Source organism: Aquila chrysaetos, chromosome 10 (assembly GCF_900496995.4).
Source record: "Aquila chrysaetos chrysaetos chromosome 10, bAquChr1.4, whole genome shotgun sequence".
NCBI lineage: Eukaryota > Metazoa > Chordata > Aves > Accipitriformes > Accipitridae > Aquila > Aquila chrysaetos.
The window spans coordinates 11,888,358-11,910,885 of NC_044013.1; the positions used below are offsets into that span (position 1 = coordinate 11,888,358).

Below are 22,528 nucleotides of genomic sequence, written 5' to 3' on the forward strand. Positions count from 1 at the left end.
TGAGGCATGCTAGCTTAAACAGCTTAAGCAATAGGTTAAGGAGCAGAGACCTGTGCTGGTCAAATAGATCAGGTTAGCAGTTTTACAAACAGCTCAGCTGTTAGATTTGAGGGAGAAAGTAAGAAGCAGCTGGGGAGGGCTGTAAACAGCAGTCCTCTCCAACAACTGCTGCTGTTAGGTGTCATGCCCACAACCTCAGTCTTAGATCAGATGAACTTGTTCTCAACATAGCTTCATGTGTCTTCTCCAACACTCAGCACCAACTCACCTGAGGAGGCTTCTCACATTACCATGCTTAATTACCCTTGCAGCACCAGTTCTAAAATCCTAGCATAGCATTATTAGTTGAACATTTTAGCTTCACATCACTAAGTCTGTGGTCACATCTTTTAAGAGAAATGCATTTGAGATGACTTCAGTAAGGTAGTCATCTTCTTTCCCCTTGTTCCATGCAAGGGGTCTTTAGCATTACTGTACTTAGTGACAAGTTACCAGGCAAACACAAAAACAGGGTCTGGGACCATGTAGCAAGTGCCATTAGAGACTCAGCTCTCAATGAGCCAGACATAGGAAATCATTGGCTGAAAATCCCATGCAGCCTTGGGGAGCAGATGCACATTATTTTTAAAATACTCTTTCCAGAAAGAGGGAGAAGAGCCAATAAGTTTCTCAATCCAGTTTGGGCTGTTCATTTATGGCACCCTCATTAATCCACAAGGAATCATTACAGTTACACTGTTGCCATAAAAATGCGCTGTTTAAACAGCTCCAGGAAAGAGTTGTTTTATGTGCTTCCCCCTATAATTCCTTCAAAGGGAACTGCATTATATTAGTATAACACTGACCCTAAGCTCAGCTTCTGCAGAGAAACATTTAACTTCATAGAAAGAAAAAATTGTTTCCCTGGTTCTCCTAGCATCTTCCATTCTGCCATTTGAATAAGTACCTTAGCATTTTGAGCAAAAAACTCCACAAACCTATACATGTGTTTTAAAGTAGCCTGAAGTACTACTTGCAAAATAAAAAACAAATTCCCCAAGGAAAGTTGTAAGCTTACCTCTTCACAGCTCTGGTCTATTCCTCAGAGAAGGTTAAAGCCCCCTTTTTGCCACTGGCAGTCACACTGTGACCTCCTTCTCCCTGTCTATACAAAGCAGAGGTGAGACATTAACCAGGCAGGTGTAGAGCAAACCTTAATTCCTCCAAGACCTCTAGCCATACTGCCCTCAGTAAGGCCCTCTTTCTCATTTAAATACAGCCCTGCCAGTGGCCAGGTGAAAATGTTTCTTGGTTCATGATCGTCTCTTGCATTTGTTTCACTGATAAAACAGTAGTTCCTTGTTTTCCTGCCTGATAACATTGTTTGCACAAGTCCCAGTTTTGCCAGTTCTTAAATAGTAAATGCAGTGAATGAGGCAGAGGAATGCTTGAGAAGGTGCATATGCAAATAAATAAAGACTGTATTTTAATGTAGGCACACCTGTAAAGGGTGCAGATAATGCTAATTATGGCATTTTTTTGCATGTAGCTTCAAAAACATTAGCATTCAACTTAGCATAAATGCTTATGATGTTCACACTTTGAAACACCAAAATAATATTTTAAAAACATATTTGTATCAGCTGTGTGTAAGTCTAGCTTTTTAATAACTAAATTTTTATTATTTTGTTATTATTAACTAAATTGCAAGAATCCACTTGTGAACTGCAGCTGATTGTATTATTTATACATGCTCTTCTTTTTCACAGCAGAAATAAGATATTCCACTGCTTTAGCTGAAAAACATATTAATAGATTTTGATTAAAATTATAAAAAATAGATTTCATATACTCTGAAAATTTAACATACAGCTACAAGCTTGTTAAAATAATAAAATTTAAAACAGTATAAACATAACTATATTTTATTGACAATGAAAGCTATAGGAGCTGCTTGGAAGTAATAGAGGTCATTGCATTTTTGTCATTTCACTGGAGATTTCATTATTGTATTCCCACAATAATGTTTTTAATCTGAATTCCAATGTGTGCTAAAGCAGGGAGATGCTGGTTTGGGCACAGACCCTACATCTTCGAGAGATCTCCTAGTGACATGCTCAGAGGTTCACATCAGTATAGTTCATATTAGTATATCTGTAGAGGCTGATTAAAGTACAGCATTCAGAACCAAATATTAGTATTGTACCTATTCTAAACTAGTTTGGAACAGAATTTTTTTCTTGTAATTTCTGTGTTTTGCTGTAGTGCTTTTCCAAACAGCTTACTCTCTTTTCAGACTGCTATACTGTCTAACACTGAAAAATGTTGGGATGGTTAAATTGTCAAATCACTAATCCACACTGCAAATTTAAACACTTGTCATATTCTAGTAGGTTCCTAAAAAAGCACAGTAATTCTGATATGGAGTCCTTGTTTTTTGAGAGCTCTGCCTCAATCTGCATAAATCCCCCTTTATTCCTCCTCTCTGCCTCCGCTTTCAACAGCCTCTGGTCCATTTACAAGATTAGTTTCCTCATGCAACTGCCAGTCATTCCCTCCTGACTGTATTTTCAATTTTGTTTTGATTCTCCACTTGGTCTGTGTGCTCTAAGCTTTCCTCCTTTACTCAGAAGAGACAAGATAATGAACTTGTTTTCCTTGAATAATCTTAGTCCTGTCAGTTTTAACTGGAAAACCAAAAAAATGTTTGATCGATATTGCAGCATGTGGTCCTGCCTGCGTAGTGCTCCAGAGATATAACTACTTTAGTGGCTCAGATCCATGACCTATTTTTCTCTTGTCCCTTTGAGAACTACATCTGATTCTCACTGTGGTCTTGTCCTTTGAGTCTAGAGGGCCAGACATCCACGTAAGTATTCACATCCTTACTTAATCCCTCAGCTTGGTGTTGAGAGTGTTCATAATCATGTTTTGCCAGTTCATCCCTGGAAAAATAGGGTAGCTGGCAGTGAAGACGCTCTTCATGTTTAGTCGTGGAGGTCCTGGCTGTAAGGGTTGTACTGTTTGCAAGGCTAAAGAAATTCCCATTTCTCATGCACACATAGCCTAACTTAAAAAAAAAAACCCACAAAACTGAAGTATTTGTAGCTCCAGTGAAATTCAGGCCAGTACTGTCCCTATGGATCTGAGGTACCGTTTAAGCTAATGCCAGGAAAACGGTGGCTTGTTCCCCTGGTGTGCCGTGTCAGCAAATAGGAGATTGGCATTTGTCATTGTGGACTTTTTGAAAGTGCTTGTCATAGCTGTTTCTCTAGCTGATTTGAATTTTTATTTTGTTTATTAGGTGGAGAGTGTTAGTGCCAGGGCTAAATACTGTTTTACTATAAAATCTCAATAAGATTAAATCCCCTTGTGATTCTCTAATTACATTTCAAGGATACTGAGTTGCTTTCCCAGAGAACCTGTGGTGATCTCTAGACGTATCCCTGGTTACAGAACAACACTGGATTGAATCAACGAAAGATACACTGTGTATGAGGTATTGTGAGACAGTTAAAGGTGCAGAGGTTCAAAAAAGCCTGAAGTGCTTTGAATAAACCACTTTTAGTAGAACTGAGTGACTTCTGCCCTACAAACTCCAGTGTCACATTCATGCCGGTGCAGATGTGCTGAGTATTGCTATGAGATTGAACAAAACAGTAGAACTGTGTTCAGCTGGTATTAATTCTGCTGCAATAGTTAGTTTTCACTCTTGTCATAAACACAAATCCTTATAGACTAATTAACAAATATACTGCAGCAGCAGCACTTGTTTCACCTTTTCCCTGAAGGCCGTAATTGGCATTTGCTTTCAAAGCTATGTAAAGAGTATCTTTTCAGGTTTTCATTCATTTTTGCCGTTTTTTAGCATTACTTGTGAGAGAGGGCATATGAGCACACCTGGAAAAGAAAATTCAATTGTCTGGCCTATTTTTCTGAATAGCACACAGAGCTGTAATCCCACCCTGAGGGAATACACACCATCTTTATGCCAACTGGCTTGGGCAATATGGAGCTTTTTGGTGCCAGGAGTTTTTGAAGGGATGTAGCTACACTATGTAAATGTACTGCACTGAGATAAACCAGTGTCTATGGTTTTCTTCCCTGGTGTCAAAGGAGAGGTGGCTATGCTGTTGCAAAAAGCTCTAATCTAGATAAAAACATATGGTTTGTATGCTTAAAATTTACTCCAGCTTAACTATTTCTGCTTGATTTCTCCACTGTGCATACCTTTATCCCAAGATGAGTGTGTCCAGTTCCAAATCACAGAATTCACTTCAAAGCTTTGGAATTGGACTCTCTTGCTGCAGAACAAGAACATCCAGGCAAAGGTTAAATAAGGGATAGTTAGCTCAACTCTAAATTCACTCCATGCCTTAATCTGGATTGGCTCCTATGCATTGACAAACTCCTAATTAATTCAATTGCTGATAAAAGGTACTGTTTAAAAATTAAAATTGTATTGATAAAGTATTGAGGTACAGATTCTCTTTTGGTAGAGCAAGGGGAGTTTAGACAGAATCAGTGTGTGAATGCAAGAGAAATTCAGTGCTTGACCTTTTATTCATAACTTCTCTGAGACTGTCAACAAGAATCTCTAAGTGCTCCCATTACAGTTGACTTTGGTGGTGTGAACACCTGCCTATTAACAGGTAGAATAAAACTCACAAGCTCATTTCCTGGAGGGTAGGAGCTATCGGACATAATGACTGCAGGCTTTATTGATCTGATGGGGATTTGGAATGCTTAACAGACAGCCTAAACTTTCCATGGCCAAATAAAAATCCCTGAGTCCCTGAAGTCCCTTGCACAAATGAATTCTTCCTCTTTTACAGACCCCTCTGAAATCAAGACATGTCTCTGTGAAGACTGAGCTACAGATTTTCCCTAAAAGTTTTTTACAGTCTTTTTCAATAGTGATTTTTTGCTTTGTTCTGTATAGGTGGATACCTCACTTAACAGTAACTCTGAAATCTCCCCTGGCCTAGGTTCTGTTCTGAGCAGCACAAGTTAAAGTATGCTCTTGACAACAGTTTTATTTCTGCTCTTTCCTGATTACCTAGAAGAGCAAGAGGCTAAGCAACATCAACATTGTCAGAAATATAAAAAATCAAGGGCAGGACTTTCTCTATAGGGACAACTATCTGTCCTTCATGTGAAAGAGGTGGGTGAAGAGCTCTTGATATGAAAGATGCCTACTTTCATGTACCAAACATTCACCAATTATATCAGATTGCTGGAGAACAACAAACTACCACCTGAGAGTTCTTTAAACTTATGGCTCTTGAAGGCTTTTGTGGTAGCTGCTGTTGCTTGGATGTCCAGAGTTAAGGATATCTGTCCTCCTGTGCATGGAGGAGAGTTTTAAGGGCCAGCTCAGAACAGGATCTCTACCCAGTAATAATGCAGCATGCTTGTAGCCTCTTCTAGTCTTTGGGCAGTTAACCAGAAGTAAGAAATATTTCAAATGTACAAAATCTGTACTCCTAGACTGCCCTGGCCAGTCTTTCTGCTGTAGAAGATTTTAAAAAATGACAGTCCCTCCCAGTTGCTAGAGTCGATGTTCAAGGACCTGTGTCACAGTCCTTGCTAATATTGCTCTACACATTGACTTGTCATGTCATATACACAAATTCTAATTTGCTCCTTTTTTCTCCTAACATCTTATTGTCCACTGATAGCACCATTTTGGTGTGGGGTTCTCTTTGCTGAGGTGGGTATTTTGGAATATCTAGGAGTCCAAGTCCAGGGAGTCTGAGTCTTTTGGAAGTCAGAGCAAAGTTGTGGACCTTTTGTTCTATGTAGGAAGTACCCAGAGACTGCACCTTCCCACACACTGTGTAGAGAAGAGAGGAGTGTGTTTCAGGAAGACATAAAGCTGTATGTATAGCACATTCATTAACAGATCCATTTAGTACCCTCCAAAAGAGAAGGTGAAGGCAAACCTGCTTATCAGAGGCCTTAGGATATACAGAAGCAGTTCTTCAAGCTAACATCATCAGTACCATCTTTTATAGATAAGCCATCGAGTTAACAGACCTTGTTGTAGCCAAACAAAATCACAAGTGTTGAGTGAATTACTGTACAGAAGCAGGTGGATATCACTTTCTCATCTCTTTCTATTGGGATGTAATCAGTGTTTGAACCATAAGGAAAATTGACCCAGCAGAGTAAATGTTCTTGTAAGTCCCAGGGAGGCCTTAACTGTTATTTCTGAGCCTCTGTATTCACTGCCCTGGCTTCAGATTTCTTCATGCTACTTGCTACTGAGAGAAGAAATTAGTGTTCATCAACATTGATTAGGATTGCTTTTCCAATAAGTTAATATTATTTATTTTGTGTATAGTAGTTTTTATCAGCTTGTCATGGTTTAACCCCAACTGGCAACTAAGCACCATGCAGCCACTTGCTCATTCCTCTCCCCCCCGGTGGGATGGAGAGGAGAATCAGGAAAAAAAAAGTAAAACTCATGGGTTGAGATAAGAACATTTTAATAATTTAAATAAAATAAAATATTATAATAATAGTAGTAGTAGTAGTAGTAGTAGTAGTAGTAGTAATAATATCAACAACAATAATTGTAATGAAAAGGAAGATAACAAATAGAGTGAAATATAACCCAAGAAAGACAAGTGATGCACAATACAATTGCTCACCACACGCTGACCGATGCCCAGTCTCCAAGCAGTGATCAGCCCCTCCCAGCCAACTCCCCCCAGTTTATATACTGAGCATGATGTCCTATGGTATGGAATATCCCTTTGGCTAGTTCGGGTCAGCTGTCCTGGCTATACTCCCTCCCAGCTTCTTGTGCACCTCCTCGCTTGCAGAGCATGGGAAACTGAAAAATCCTTGACTTAGGGTAAGCATTGCTTAGCAACAACTAAAACATCAGTGTGTTACCAACATTATTCTAATACTAAATCCAGAATACAGCACTGTACCAGCTACTAAGAAGAAAATGTAACTTTGTCCCAGCCGACACAGGTGGGACAAGCTGCAGCTTGTCACAAGATACAGCTACAGACAAGACACAGCTACACAAATGTTTCTGGACATAGTGCTGAACTTCAGAAGAAAAAGTATCCCAATAGTCCTTGTAGATGTGCATATGTGATCTAGTTCTTCTTGCGGATCTGAAGAAGTGCTTTAATTTTAGTCCAGAGATGATGACTGAAGAAAGCTTTATTTAAAACAGGTGACAGAATAGTCTTAGTTTTGAAGCTGTTAAATTCTGGAATTTACATTTAAGGAGTCTCCTGGAATCTCAGGAGTTCTGCAGGAAGCTTCTTAGATTGCTTTCAAAATCTGTTATTTTTCTTCGTAGGTGGAAGCATTGCTTCTTGTTAAGGCTTTATTGGTTTAGTTATAGCTCCAACAAGTAGACTCCTTTTCATTTTAACAGGATGAATCAATTTACTGCCCTACACCAAAAATTTAACAGGAAGCAATGTTCCCACTGATACCTTGAATAAAGATTAAGTATAAAACTTGTTCTGAAATTTATAGGTAACACTAACTAACAGTTATTCTGGAACCTAAGAAGGTTTCACACTTAAAGCATAGCTAAGTCAGCTAGGGTTAAAATGATGTGTTCTGTTTTCAAGACCCATCTCCTTTAGGACATATTCAAATGATGCGAGTCTGTCACTTGACAAACTTGCTGCACTGCCTTCATCATTGAATTAAAGTAGGATTGTAAAGAGATTTGGTCTCGAGATTAGCTCTTTTTAATGATTTAGAGTTTGAATGGCCAAGTTGTTTAGTTCAACTGAGAAGAATGCTGGGACTAAACTGTTGCAGACAGCTGCTGATTTTCCTATCCAGATTTCCACTATCTCACATGTTAATCCTCTATATCAATAGGGGTACTTTGGTAGAGAGGAGGGAGATGGCAGCTTCTGTAGTAAATAACCTGTTTCTTCTCTCTTCTCTTAGTACATGCATCTGTGTGAGAACATTTTCATGGCAGACACCTTATTTCTCTTACCAATAGTTCTCCACAGAACAGTGTTTCTCCAAGGGATATTTAAGGGGCATACAGTTCAGTCTGTGAGGACTCACATGTATCTCCCCTTTATTTTGCAGAATTTGTGGATCTGCAGCTGCTACAAGTTTGGTTTTTTTGTTTGTTTGGGTTTTTTTCCTTTTTTTTTTTTTTTTTTTTGTGAAGACTGAGAAAAAGGATTCCACTAAAAGATGGAATATATATTTGTGGAATATTTTTTGCCAACAGGGATTACAGTAAAATTCTTGAGTAAACAGTATCCATCTGAGAGAAGTAACCAAGCTAGCAGACTGTTTCCTTTGTGAACACTCTAATCACCTACTTCATGTTAATTTATGGCAGTACAGGAGTGATTAGTAGGAGGCTTTATAAACATAGATGTCGAGGTAGTATATGCATCTGTATGTGTGAGCTATGTGGTGCTGATCTTTGACATGGGCAGCAGTCCGAAGGAATGGTAGTATGAAGAACCAGATGTTATTGAGCTGCTAGACATTCAGTGATGCTACCATACTGTGCCTTTTTTATCCTTGGAAATGGAATAAATAAATGTTCTCCAAAGAGAAGAAGCCCAGTTGAGTTCCTTGGAGTACAAGCACAAAGAATCCAGAAGAATTGTTGCACTGTTGAGGATGGCAGCATAGTAAAATACTGGGGTTTGAAATTAGAGCTCTTTTGGATTAATAAGGGAAGCCTTTATGCAAAATATTACTGTAATTGCAGGCTCATGTTCTGATTGCCTTATCAGGGGAGATGCATCCTCAATGGCATCTTTGTTTGTCTTACAATGGGAAAAGATAGAAAATAAGCAATTAAAGCAGACTTATTTAAATGAAAGGCTGTTCAGATGCCACAAATCTGAGCATTCAGCTATGCACTTCTAGCTAGGATTGTTGGTTAGTTTTTCTATTAAAAACCCCCTAATTTATTGCTGCTGTGTATACATGCTTTGTAGTGTGGCCAGACTACTGACAAGAGATAAATTTTCTCTTTTTGTTTCAACTGTGATCTTTTCTCTCCTCCTGCTTCTCACCCTAAAGCCGTCTCTTATGAATGTGAACACAGAAATGAGAGGTTAATTACTTCCATTATGTTCTTGGAATCCTTGTTATACCAATGAAACTTGTAAAGAAATACTACAAAATCTGGTACTGGTAATTTAAAAAATAGATGGACTTTGCTCTGAATGTATATCAGTTGACATTCTAGTAGCGAATAGTGTATTTATCGAGCTTTATGAAAATGAAAACCAAACCCCTTGCTCCCTAGCTTGTGGTCTAAGTGCCAGCTAGGCATGAGGAAGTCCACCATTAAATTCGTATCTCCCAGGAACAGAAGATACCCCAGGGAAAATCAGCAGACATCTTTTATATAGCGATAAAGAAATATATTTTCAAAAGGAAATGGTTTGGTTTTATCCTGTAATACCTATTCATAACAGCAGTCTAATATTAGTGGAAGATTAACATTATTCAGTCATTTAAACATCAAATCTTTATGGCAAACCAGCATAGATTTTGAGTTAAATCTCAAAGACTCTTGCTTTCTCGTTGTGTGTGTGTGTGTGTGTGCTGCTTAATCTTCCTGGCCAGTATAGAGGATGTTGTGATCTCCTCGGTAAAGACGTCACACTGAGAAGATTGTGGTAGAGGAATAAATAGAACAAGTGTTAGGAAGCCAAGCAGCTCATCTTGGTTGAACTAAAATGCACTCCAGACCAACTGGCTTCGCCATAGGTTTGTTTCTTCTAACTTTAAGTAAGATTCAGTTACTATTTTGCAAAGTACCTAGCTAGCTCATTTGAGGCTCTTCTAAGTACATTTGTATCCTTTTCTGAAATGGCTGTTTTACCTATTTGTGCAACTAAGTAACCACTATTTTTTACAAGAAGTTACTCCTCTGGTAGAGAGAGCAGAGGAAGGCAATGGCTCCCGAAGTGTGAAGAGGCTCAAAATTTCACAGGTGAGGTTCAGCAGGGAGCTTGACCATTTAAAGTTCTGCTGTATCTGGACTGGCTGTGTGCAGGCCTATCTTGTTATCATTAGCTTAGTATCCCTGGCCTATGGTGCTGAAGTGTGCAGCGCTAAAACACTGGAGTCGTTCTGGGTAGGGGCTGCCAGACCCATCCAAGCTGATTCTCTCTTTGTAGGTGCCAGCTGTGTAGTCACAGTGTACATCTTTGAAAACAGGTCTGCTCTTTCTCCTTATAATTGGCCTATGTGGAGCAATCTGATGGAATAGGGCTATCAAATGTTCAGACATCCTTCAGGAATAGAGGAGATCCATCAAAACAAATATACATGTTTCTTCATGGCCTTTTGTGAAAGGAAAAGTGGCAGCCCAATGTTTAGGAGTTCAACTACAGGTAGATATCTAAGATTTGAAAGGGTTCCCACTAAAATGTTAAACCATATGTGTTAATAGATTGCATAAAAACAATACAAGAATGGGTGAAAATCAAGTCCTGGCCCATTCTCAGCTGGATCTGGTGAGGCTGGAAGTACTGGAAACTTTTTCAAGCAAAGTTAAGTTAGGAAAAGCTTGCTGCTGGAACTTACTGCTTTTTTCCAGTTGTTTATTCCGGGACTGTGCTCAGACTTTGTTTTGCTCTGATCCCAACACATTCTGAAAGAATGTAATGAAAAAAGGAAAGAAGGCAAGATGCAACAGGGTGGACGCTTCCCCATAGTGTCTGCCTGCTTGCAGTCCAACTCTGGGAAGCTTCAGTGGATATGGAAACAGCTAATCCCAAAATTCAGTTCCATTACAATACAGTGTAAGGGAATATCTCAGTGTTACAGGTCCATTTGTGGATCCTTGTAATAGAGCTGGTCAGGTGGCATTCATTTTGGAAGCACAACTCTGCCTAGCACAGAGAGTTTATTTTTAGTGTTTTAACCAAACAGCTTCAAAATTGGCATTTTCTCTGAAATTTAGACTAATGGCTTGACCACTAACTGCCCATGTTCAAGAAGTCTAACTCTGAGAATGCTGATGGAGTGAAGGTGGTATCAGGCTGTTTGGACTTACTTAAGCAAAATGTGTTTATATTGGTTCAGCTCTTAAGAGTCCTTTAGACAGTAATCTCTGAATGTCATTCTGTACAAATGGATGGTCACTTTGTACAAAATGGTGTCTGCCTGTCCCTGCCAGCAATGAACAGCCATAGCATTTGTCCTAAGACTTTGTCCTTTCAGATTAACTGCTGACTATGTTTTACAAAATTATTGCTACAGTTCCCAGAGCTGGCAATTTTGAGGACAATTTGAATACATGGAAATGCGCTGTGTTTCCATTCATTCATTGGGCTCCCTTTTTACATCTAATGAAATTTTGTGGAAGGAAACCTTGTATATTAAAGGATGTTAGAAACTGTGTATCAGGGGCATCTCTAATTTTTAGAGTGGGTGAGATTTTTTAACTTAGCTGATTACTTGTCTTAAATGAACAAAGAAACAACCTGTGATATTAAGCATGACCCACATACGGACTTCACTGAAGCACTTTCTCTGAGCTCAAAATACGCTTGAGTGTCCAGAGTTAAAAAGGAAAAAGAAAAGGAAATTGAGCATTTTCACAGGAACTCTGTTTGAATTAATATGAACCAAGAAAGGAACAAATGCGGTATTTTCCCCCATGAAAAACTCTCCTGTTTTGTATTTCTGGTGTTTTTAAGTTGTCTTAATGAACAAGAACATTATTGGTAAGTTTCAGAGGTTTACTCATTTTTCTAGCTAGAAGCATTTTGCTTCTGTTGTCAGAGGTAATACATCTATTTTTTGTCCTGCTTTAATATGCCATTTTAGACACTAAAAAGTACTTCTAATTCTGCAAGTAGTCATCTTTATTTCCTTCCTGCCCCCCACTTCCATTAGTAATGCTTGGCAGTGATTCAGAACCACTCTGCTTTCTAGTTAGGGTGAATGAGAAACCACCAAAAGCAAGAAAAACACGGAGTGAAGGGAACCACTGGCACCCGCTCCATAGCATGATTGCAGCAATCTGTGCTACTGCACAGTGACTCCAAGTTAGAGTAAGTTTCCATTAGCCAGAGAGCACAGTTCCTGGCTGTGTAAAGAGAGAGAGGCAGTATTCTCTATTGAAGCATGAGACTTGAAGCCAAACACCTCCTGAGATGTCTTTCCTCTTCTCTTACTGATTCATTGTGTGGCTGTGGGCAAATCTTCATGCTTATTTCCCAGTCTCTACAATATGCAGTTATTAAAAAGCTACTTTGAGAACATTATTTGAAGTTTTTGAAGCACAGCGTAATACTAGGAATTGTTCAAGTTATTAGTCACTGAGCTGTAGTGTATTGCCTATTCAGTGGGACATCCAATCTTTCTAGTTAAATTATAGGATTCATCTCCTGTCTGGGGTAGCCCAGGGTAGATGGTAGTGACAGTGTGAAGCTGTGCAAACTGGTAGCGCAGGGAATGAGTTCCTGCCAAAGCCCTGTCTGCCGTCAATTTCCAACCTGCAGATCTCTTCTTAGAAGTACATGATATATTAATACCTCCAGTAAATTACATATTCTTCTAAAATATGTGAATCTGATAAATCTGTGGATTATCGGAAGTAGTCTTTGGAGCTCAATAGGCTGGTGTGCTAGAGAGCTCTGTAAGAAGAGACATGAGGTGAAGGAGAAAAAAAAGAAATTAAACATTAATGGGCGAAAAAGCACATAGTCACAACATAAGCACTGGCAGTTGGGAGTCATCTAGGCTTTTTGTGTTGTCAGTTGCTTATTTTACCAGGGGGACACTTTCAGACCAAGATGTTGCTTGGAGTTCAGAGGATAGATAAACCAAACAGCAGGGGAACCTGCTGATGCTCAGCTGTGCCATTTCCAATAAACATCACTTGGCTCAATAGAGAAATTATTGCAGAGGCCTTCAAGGAACAAAGGCATTGACTGGCCACAAACAGTGCTGTATAAAACTGCCTTTTGAAAGCCTTTTAGGTTTTGGGGCTTTTTTTCAGTCTTCACACAAGGCTACAGGTCATTCAAGTGAAACTATATGAAAATGCCAGCTAAGCAGCCATGTTTATCCCATTTAAAAATTTGGTCAAAGAAGTCTTTGTTCCTCTGCTCAGGTCTGTGCCCTGTCAGTATGGGGAAGTGTGAAGATCCTTTTAGACATGTAAAAAAAAATCCATTCCTTACAGTGTTGCAAAAATGACATGAAATTAAGCCAAGCTTTCTTTTATAAGCAAGCCAATATAATGCATATTTTAAAACGACTGAATAAAGATATAAAATAAAGAGGCACATCAAGGTTCAAAATACCTCATTCCATTAAAGCTAATATTGTTGCATGACTGTCATGACATCCTGCGTTTCAACTCTGTAAGGAACAATAGGCCATAATGATTTACAGGGAGGTAAATTCCTCTGAGGGCTTCTGGTTACAACCTTATCTATGAAAATGAAGTTATTCACCAGAACCCCATGATAGATTATTTCCATGAAACTCCCTCTAGTTCACTTATTGCTGAGAACCTTGAAATATTATCATAATAGTTCAGCTGTGTTGAAATGATTGAATGTTCTGAAGTAGTTAAGATGAAATGAAGTTGTTTCAATCGCTGAATCACTTTTAGCATTCACTTGCAGAAGGGAAAATTGTTTGATGTGCTAAAATAAAAAAGTGGGCAAACTTATTCCAAATTGTTTGGGGGTTTAAAGCATTTAACTTAATTTTAAGCATTCTGGATTTAAAAAAATCTCTATCCAGCCAGATTTGAATTGCAGGAATGTTCTTTTAATTGCCTTTCCCTCATCATAGCATTCCTTGGAGTGGGTTCTCAAGCTGTCCTGCTAGCTGCCTCACCTTTTGATATAGGTGAGGCATCTTCTGTAAGGACGTCCCAGTGATTTATGTTTCAGTTGTATTTTTAGTTTCCCTGGTATATGTGGTGTCTCTATTAGCTTTCTCCTTAGTTACATTCAGTTTTGTTCTTTCCACTGAGCTACAAGCAACCCACTTTAAAATTGCATTCTGATAAAGCCCTATGGATTTTAAAGGTCACATTCTTTTCTCAGATGAATACATCATTCCCATTGATTCACCTGCTGTTTCTGCAAACTCAGAGTATTACTGATGACATTAATTATGTTAATATTCAAAGGGTTCTTAGCATGAGCTCAAGTTTTTCTAACATGCTAATTTTTGAGATCCATTTAAAATGAAGGGAAGATGGGGAGGAGTTGAGTGTGATCACACTGGAAAACAGAAAATAATTTTCTTTGTGCAATTCATGCTTCCGAGATGGTCCTGCAAGCAATGATGAGTTTTTCTAAGTTATTGATTGTTTTACTACCTAGGATGTAAAGTAATCTCCAGATGTGATTGCATGTTGTTTTTCCTGCTGAGGCATTGGTATAAAGGAATTCAAGCCTATTCAGAGAAGCCAAAGAAAAACCTAAAAAACATAGGCAACAGAAAGCGACATAAAACCACTACATTGCTTCAGCTTGCTTTTATTTTGGCACTGTTATCTGGTTCTAGGAACCATTTTAACATCTGTTTCTAGAGGAAACAATACACATTTCTAATAGTAGAAAACAAAGCACTTCCACAGATCTGGCATAGAAAACAGCTTGCTCCCTCTGACAGGAGAACCTGCCCCATAAGCTGGTGATCTGTGTGTGTAGATTTGATTTGGAGCTTATTCCCACTTTAAAGAACATTGTATTCTGTGTACCACAAATGCATTCTAGTTTTTGCTTTAACTTTGATTGCTAGGGATCTCAAATCTTAGGTATTTTCTTTTGGAGCTTAGAAGTGGTTAGTTTTGTTAGGTTGAGCTCAGTTCCTAGAGAAGTACCTAGCACATGCTCTGGAAGTGTTGTCTATGTGGTATTTGCTGGTACATCAGGGTAACAAGGCAGTATTCTCATCTGATGCAGGCAGGAGCTGCTGGGGAACATCACATATTGTTGGTTTTGTCTGAAGAAATCAAAGGTTACTTGCAAATGCCTAAATTGGCTCCTATTGCTCAGCAGTGACAAAAATTGCTGGAATTTCTGAGAGAGTTAAGCTTCTACAAGACTAAACTCATCCAGACAGAGAAATAAATCCTGAAATGATAGTGTCTACATCTGTCCCTAGTTCAGCTGTTTGCAAACCACTGTAATTTATTCTTTTTTACCTTTTTCCCTCCTGATGACCCTTAGCTTCATCTCAATAGGTCTGTTACTCTTTCCTTCAAAGTGTACATCCATTTGTTTCTTGCTTCTTTGGTTTAAGGAAGAGAGAGCAAGTCAGTGAAATGGAAGCCTTGCTTAATTTGCAATATTGCTGTGTATTACTGAAGAAACAAAACACATTCTCCCACCCTGCCTGCCCATGCTGGACACGTCTCTTTCCAAAGCCTAGGAGCTCTCCATCTTCATTGTTTTTGTACAGGTACCTGCTTTTGTCAAGCCTACTACAGGTATCACCAATCTTGATTTAATTATTTAAGATTTGGAGAGATTTCACTCTGAATATTTTTGGACAGTAAATTGATAAGAGTGAAATTTAAACGTAAACTAACTGAAAGCAAACTCTGTGCCTTATTCTGCTACATGACGTCACCAGGATGCTATGGCATAGAGAGGTATGCTAATTGTTCATTTTGATGAAAATACTGAATAGTAACTGTATTATTCAACCTAAATGGTTTGAAAGGCACAGATGTTAAACTGGATAGTCTGCATAAAATTTTTATTAGCAAATGTTGGACATGGTTTTACTGCACTTCCAAAGCATGCAGAGTTAAACGGCTTCTGTATTTCTCTAGTTTGATTAGCATCTCTTTGCAGCTGATCTGACTATGAATTGACCTGTGCTGCATTTTTGTTCTAGACTTCTGCAGTGTGCCTCAACATGAGCCCTGTTAATATATATTCAGGGGTTCAAGCAGGAAATACTTTTGTGGTGGGAACATAGCTCATCTTCAAAACAGTTACCCAAGGTGCAGGGAGAATGTGACAAATAGCAATGAATGCTGTAGCTTAACAACAGGACCAACCTTACTGCATAGCAGAAATTATCTGAGGTCTACTTAATACAATACAATATAATGTAGCAATATTAACTTCTGCCCTATTAGCATAATTTTCTATTACAATTAAGGTAAAGTTGACATGGTATTCAGTAATATGTGTGACTGTCTTTCCAAGTGTGGGCCAAGAGCAGGTTAATCCAGGACTGTTTGATGGATGTTTGATGAAAATATGTTGTGGTGATATAAGATCCATATAGGCAGCATTTGCAAGCAAAGATGTAAGGCGGAAAGTAAAAAGGAAAGTACAAAGTATACCAGTATACGATGTTGTGTTGATTTTTTTGCTATGATGCGATAGCTGTTAAATATATCCCTCTGATTACATAATTTGCTGTGAAATGACTTTGTTGGTTGCTGAGGATTTTTGCTGCATTTTGTCATGTGGTTCACATTAATCTGTGGATCTCCCTGGCTTCTGTTGCACAGCAATTTGTTCTGTGCAGGAGACTTTAAAAGTAGGCTCTCTTACAGTGAGTACAGGAGTGTCAGGAGTGCTTTGAAGGGATAATTGGCTTCCTTCCATTTGAGGATTTAATAGAGCACCTTTCCAGTCCCCAGCAACTCCCATCATTTGGAGAAGCACAGTAACCCATATCTTGTGCGTCACTCCAGGAAAGTTGTTTTATAATAGCGGAGTTTTACAAAATACCTGCTGCTGTAAGAGCTGTCATAGCATGCTTTCTGACTAATCTGGAACCCAAGAGAGTGTACTGCTGTCTGAAAGCAGGAGAATTTGATGGTCCCATATATACCCAAAGGCTCCAGTAATGTTTGAGGAATAGCTTCCAGTCTGTGTGTTTGTTTTGGTACTTCTGTTACTAGACAGAATGGATGGACGTTCATTCATTTCCTTCAGATATGATTTGCACTGAATTTCACCCTTAGGCTAGGAGGAAAGACTCCTTTTCTCTTAACACACTGTCGACATGGATGCTTGTGGTTTATTAAACACCAAAACCAGCAGCATTTCTCTTGATTGTGAACAGAGTGAACTCAAAGACCTGATTCAGCAGAATGTCTGTGCATATGCTTAAATTTAAGCACACGATTAAGAGTTCTGTGGAAGAGAGATTTGGGAGTTGTAATAAAAAGTGAGATTAGAGATTGAAAAGATTAGAAGATGAATGGCATGAGTGGAGTAGAAGCATAAGGCCATTTGGGTGGTCTACTTCGTAATCCTGTAGTTTGGTAGCTATTTTGCGTAACTTATTTTGGCCCTTACCCCTCAGACTGGATTGAAACAACTGAGATGCAAATATTCTTCCTGGAAAATATGTCTGATAAAAATATAGTCCCTAAAGGTTGATCTTTACTTACCTGTAGCATTCTTTAAAGTAACATGCTCACTCATGTCATGAGTGCCTGGTTGTGTCTGCTTTTGACGACAGATGACAGACAATGTAAGATCAGGAATGGAAGTTGGGCAGTCCAGATCAGAAGCTTTTCTGGGTCTGCAACAGAGATATAAGTCTGAATTGTTCAGGGCTTTCAGCTCCACCTTCTCTACCTTCTCTCTGTCATTTGTCCCATAGGACAATTCTTATTAACACATTAATTGCTGTGATCCTGTTTGCACCTGGCATGTAGTGAACTGTTCTTAATGTTGCATTTCATGTACAAAAAAAAAAAAAAAAGCTGGCAAAGATGATGAAAGTCCTTCCCTTCCAGGAGTGGTTATGAACATTAGGTTTGCTTTTATTATGAAAGATAAGAGTGCAGCAGTCCCTAAGGTTTTAGCATGGTGTAGACAGCAAGGAATAAAGTTAAAAATGGACCATTTTAATGGAAGAAATTACACCTACTGTTTTCTGCAGCCTTTGAGATATTCAAGAAGTGCTAAAAATTACAACATACAAATAATAGTCAGGGAGATCAGGGCAGAACTTCTTTAACTCCGTACTACTTTAATGATTAATTTTGTTTGTATTCATTCTCTTCCTTCAAGGTTATTCTTAATTACCACTGTGGTAATACATTGGAATCTTTTGCAATGCTAAAGCACTTAAAGATAAGTTTGTATATTTTGATTTGTTTGAACAAAGTGATCTCTGTGACAGATACAAAAAAGAAAGAATTTCTGTTCTGAGATCAGAGGTATTCAGGACAACAAAACTTGGATTTAGAAATGCACAAACCATTTCCCTTCATCAGGCTAAGCAAAGTAGGTCTGTGAGGAAGCTAATTCATGTCATGTATATAAAGCAAGTCAAATTCCAGCTACTACAAAGCTTTTATGTAAGACTTTACTGACCCAATAGGTGGTGGAATATAAATAGATCAACAGTACACCCTTCCTTCTGCTGTTCTACCTAATCCTTCCTTGCCTTCAGGATTGAAGAGTATTTGATCTATTGAGTCTTAAATCAGACATTGTTTCCTACAAAAAAACCCCCACAAAACCCCCAAAATCCAGGAGAAAATTTAATAGTAAAATGGTGTTCTTGTGATTTTAGAATGAGAAGCTGAATTAGGAATATACTATTGTTCTTCCTTTTTTTTCATATATATTAGCTTCACAAAGCTGTAACTGCCTGGCTCTCTACTTGCTCTCCTTAGTTACCCCTGCCAGGTGGTTTGACATGAGCCTCTTCAAAAAGAGTAATTGTGTTAAACCTATATTAATTTACTTTCTCCTTTTGAATAATACTTAAAATGCCCTCTTCATCCTGCCTGCAGGTCTCCACTGCTGCTCAGAAGATGGAGCACTTTTTATTTTTAGTAACAATATCTCTCATGCTGGGATGGAAGAATCTTAAACCAATTAAACACATTAGAAGATAACAGTGTGTGTGGGTTTGGTTCAAGATCTCCATTTTCTTCACTCTGGGGTATGTTCTAGTACCAGTCTTTCTATCCAAGATGACAGAAATAGTGTGATAAGCTGCTAACTAGGTAACAGTACAGCTGCTGCTTTGTCAGGTATTCCCTTGCCAAGAAATCACTTGTGATGGGTTTTGCCTTTTTTTTTTTTTTTAATTCCATTACAGTAAAGTTTTATAAATTATCTCAATTTTGACTTAGGAAATTTTTTTCAGATCCCTTTTTCTTTTTAAACATTTATTTTTTTAAAAGAATGAATTTCTTGAACATGAAGTATTTTTTCCAATAGAAGAGGATCATGTGTGTGCACTTTCAAGATTTGGTGATTTGTTCTTCCCTTTTAATAGTGCTTAGTTACTGGGGAAAAAAGTTGTGAACTGGCTAGACTATTCTGATCCCTTAAAATATGTCTGGATACACATATTTTAACTCTGCATATACACTCTGAAGAGCAGGTTGATTTCATTTTTTTATTTGCAGAAGTTAGAAAAGCATGTCCTGAACCTGCACATAGGCCAGAAAGCCTTTGGCTACACTGATGCTAAACCTTTATTCATTTGACATGGAATTTATGTGGGTTAGCAATGTCCGGATTGTTTAAATACAAGATATTTCCTAGGAACTGTGGCATGCATTGCTGACCTGCATGCTCTCATCAGCAGAGATACAGACTTGAGCTTTTTATTTATTCTTCATCTTTAATTTGACAGTCAGAATACAGAGCACGGGGCAGGCTGTCCTGCATGGATTTACTCTTACAGTGGAACATTAATACAGAATAAAGTCTGATAGCACTTTATAGAAGTCTAACACCCCAAATGTTAACATATCTAGCATTGTTCAGCATGGCAACGTAACTTGTATCATCTCTCTTGGACTACATTGAGAGATAAATCCTTATAAGGAGAAGAAACAGAGGTCAGTAGTCTACAGTAGTGTTTTCTCTCACCAGAAATAGTAGGTCACTATCACTCTATAACTACCTATTTCAAGTAAGGATAACAATTAAGCTGTGAGACTACATATACTCTTTGAAGGGCACTTCTAATGTAATACTTCTGAAAATGGTGAACGTGATTTCAAAGTACTCCAAAAATTGATAAGGGAAGAGGGACAGGAAGGTAAGGCAAGGCAAGGCATGGCAAGGAAAAAGGAAGATAGTCCATTAGTTAGAGTACTGGTATAGTATTTGGGAGGCTGTATCAGTTGCCGTGCAGTGCTGGGTTTGCTGTTCTGGTTAGTGTTTCATCTCCAGTTCAGAGGAGCTTGTCTACTGCTCAGTTTGGCACTACACAGCCTATGGCCAGACCTGTGAGCTCATAACTCCCACTGATATTGATAGTGAACAAATAGCAAGTAAATATTTCTGAAGGGGATAATTTTTTAAAGGTAATACAGGTTTTTGGTAATCAAGTGCCCAATTTACTGAATTACTGTACAGTTAATAGTCAAGAGTATTTGCATCACAGGGTGTTGTGAAGATAAATGAATTTGTCAGTGAGATGCTCAGATTGTCTCATTTGTTATTTTTCCCTCATACATGGCATTTGATAGATTGCACACTGCTCTGTATGCAAATAGCTTCACCTTGGCTAGTTTGTATGTTTGCCTGTGGGAAGAGGTATCGAAAAATGGTGGATTTTTTTGGACATTTTAAATTATGGTTGGGGTGGTTCCATCCTGCAGGTTGTGTTGGCTGGGGACTTTGAGTCTTCCAGCCAGCACCACATGAAGTGCCCAGCCCTGCTGCAGGTTCTTCTTGCCATGCTGCTGCTCATTTTCTCCCTCTGACTTGCCTGCCTACAGTCCCCATCTCCCTTGGTTTGCTAGCTGGGGAGACATCTCCACTTTCCAGCTTTCTGCCAGGATATGGAGGTGGCATATGGGGCCCCCCAAGGATGATGCTTTCCGTCTTCTCCCTTTCACTTTTGGCTTAATCCCAAAACAAGTGGTAGATATTATGTGTTTTAGAACAAGTCTAGAAGGATGTGAGCAGGCTGCCCTACACTCCCTCTTCCTGTGCTCCAAGTTGTTGCTAAGTTTTGGAAGCTGTAAGGCCATGTCTCTGTAAACGCACTCTGTGCACACACTCCCACCTTTCTCCTCCCTCTTGCCTTTTCAGTGGGACATGGAAAGTCTGGCCAACCTTCAGGAAGGGAAAGGCTCCTCACATCTGCGCTGAAGCAGCCATCTTCCCTTCCCTCCTCCACACGTGTAATTTTAAAACAAATGTTACCCTGTAATGCAAAATTTGCTAAAGCGTCTGTTTCTTCCCTGGAGCTCTGGAAAAATTTGATCAATGTGACGAGTTTGTGTGAGTCTGCCTGGAAACTGTGTATGTTAGAGGATGAGTTCAATATGCATATCTCTGACAGCTCCTATTTATACCTACGTCAAAGTCCATATTGTCCCTCTTCTGTTTCTCTACCTCCCCAGTCAGTTCCTTGAGCAGTTCATCTCTCCCCTTCTCCCAGATAGTTTCCAGTCTCTTGGCTAGGAAGTACTGAGTACGAAGGGTGCACTGCCATAAACCAGCAGAAAGAAACACCTGGAAAGGCATTGGTTTGCATGGCTTTATCTCACAGATCCCGCACTATTCAGGCTGCTTGCCTTTACGCTGGTGACTCCTCGGAGCCACCCTGATGAGCCATGGAGCAGGAGACTGCTGAGGGGCCTCGGGCTTACTGACGGCTGTATCCCTGTTCAAAATGGCATCGGGCAGGTGTGCAGGCTCCTTGTTCTGATTTGTCGATGTCTGAGATGCTGTGAGAGACATTTTTCAAAGGTGTACTTAAGATCATTATTAATTGTCGCTTTGAAAATATGCGTATTTCATACTTGCCTATAACTTTAATGGCTAGTTCACCTATCTGGGCTTTTTGAAAGCTGGCACAGCCTCACTTGCTGAGAGTGAAAAGAGATGACCTCTCTTTGCTTAGTATTGGCAGCTGAAGAATTCCCGTGAGTGGCAGTTAGTGGGTCAACAGCAAAAGCACAACCCTTGAGATTAATATTTTGTAAACGAGGAAAACAAGCTCAATCAGGTGTTATTCTTTTTCTAATGTTATATAGGAAGCACTTCTTTTTCTGGCATTTTTCAAATGCTGGAGAACAGCAATTGTTTGTGTAGAATTATCTGTTATTGTTAGCAATGTTCTTGCTTCTCTGCAGCACAGTGACATTGCCTTTATCCTTTAGAAGCAATGGAAAATGATAAATTAGGTTAACAAGCTTCAGTCTAAAGTGAAAACTAAATCTGTGACTATACAACTCTTGTTGCATTCATTCTGGTCAAGGGTTGGTTTGTTCATTTATTTTCTGGGAAAAAGCATCCCTTTTCCTTGACCTCCTGAGAACCAGAAAACATGATTGAAACTCAGCTGAAGTAGACTATTTCAGGGCTTAGCAAAGAATGCTGGGCACAGCATTTAGGGATGTAGATAGCTTGTTTTCCTTAATTGCTTCCCAATCAGAAATTGGATGAACCTTCGGGATGCAGAAACAGGGAAAATCCTCTGGCAAGGAACAGAAGATCTGTCTGTACCTGGAGTCGAGCATGAAGGTACTGTGTGGCCTTATTGTGCATTTTGGGGTTGGGTGGTGCTGCATGGCTAGGTCACCAGAGTTGCAAGCATACCCATGCTTTGAAGGACAGATGTCCTAGCT

General features: G+C 39.1%; 1 protein-coding gene and 1 long non-coding RNA gene across 2 annotated transcripts in view; both read left to right on the top strand.

Annotated features, from left to right (window-relative positions):
- Nucleotides 1-22,325, top strand: part of LOC121233575 — a 30,739-nt gene extending 8,414 nt beyond the window's left edge. Inside the window, exons 2-3 of the long non-coding RNA XR_005933310.1 lie at nt 18,719-18,870; nt 21,337-22,325. This is a non-coding gene — a long non-coding RNA (uncharacterized LOC121233575). The remainder of the gene's footprint in view (nt 1-18,718; nt 18,871-21,336) is intronic.
- Nucleotides 1-22,528, top strand: part of PDE6D (phosphodiesterase 6D) — a 39,983-nt gene that overhangs the window by 8,664 nt on the left and 8,791 nt on the right. The window contains exon 2 of the mRNA XM_030026981.1: nt 22,336-22,424. Coding sequence (XP_029882841.1) covers nt 22,336-22,424 — 89 coding nt within the window. The remainder of the gene's footprint in view (nt 1-22,335; nt 22,425-22,528) is intronic.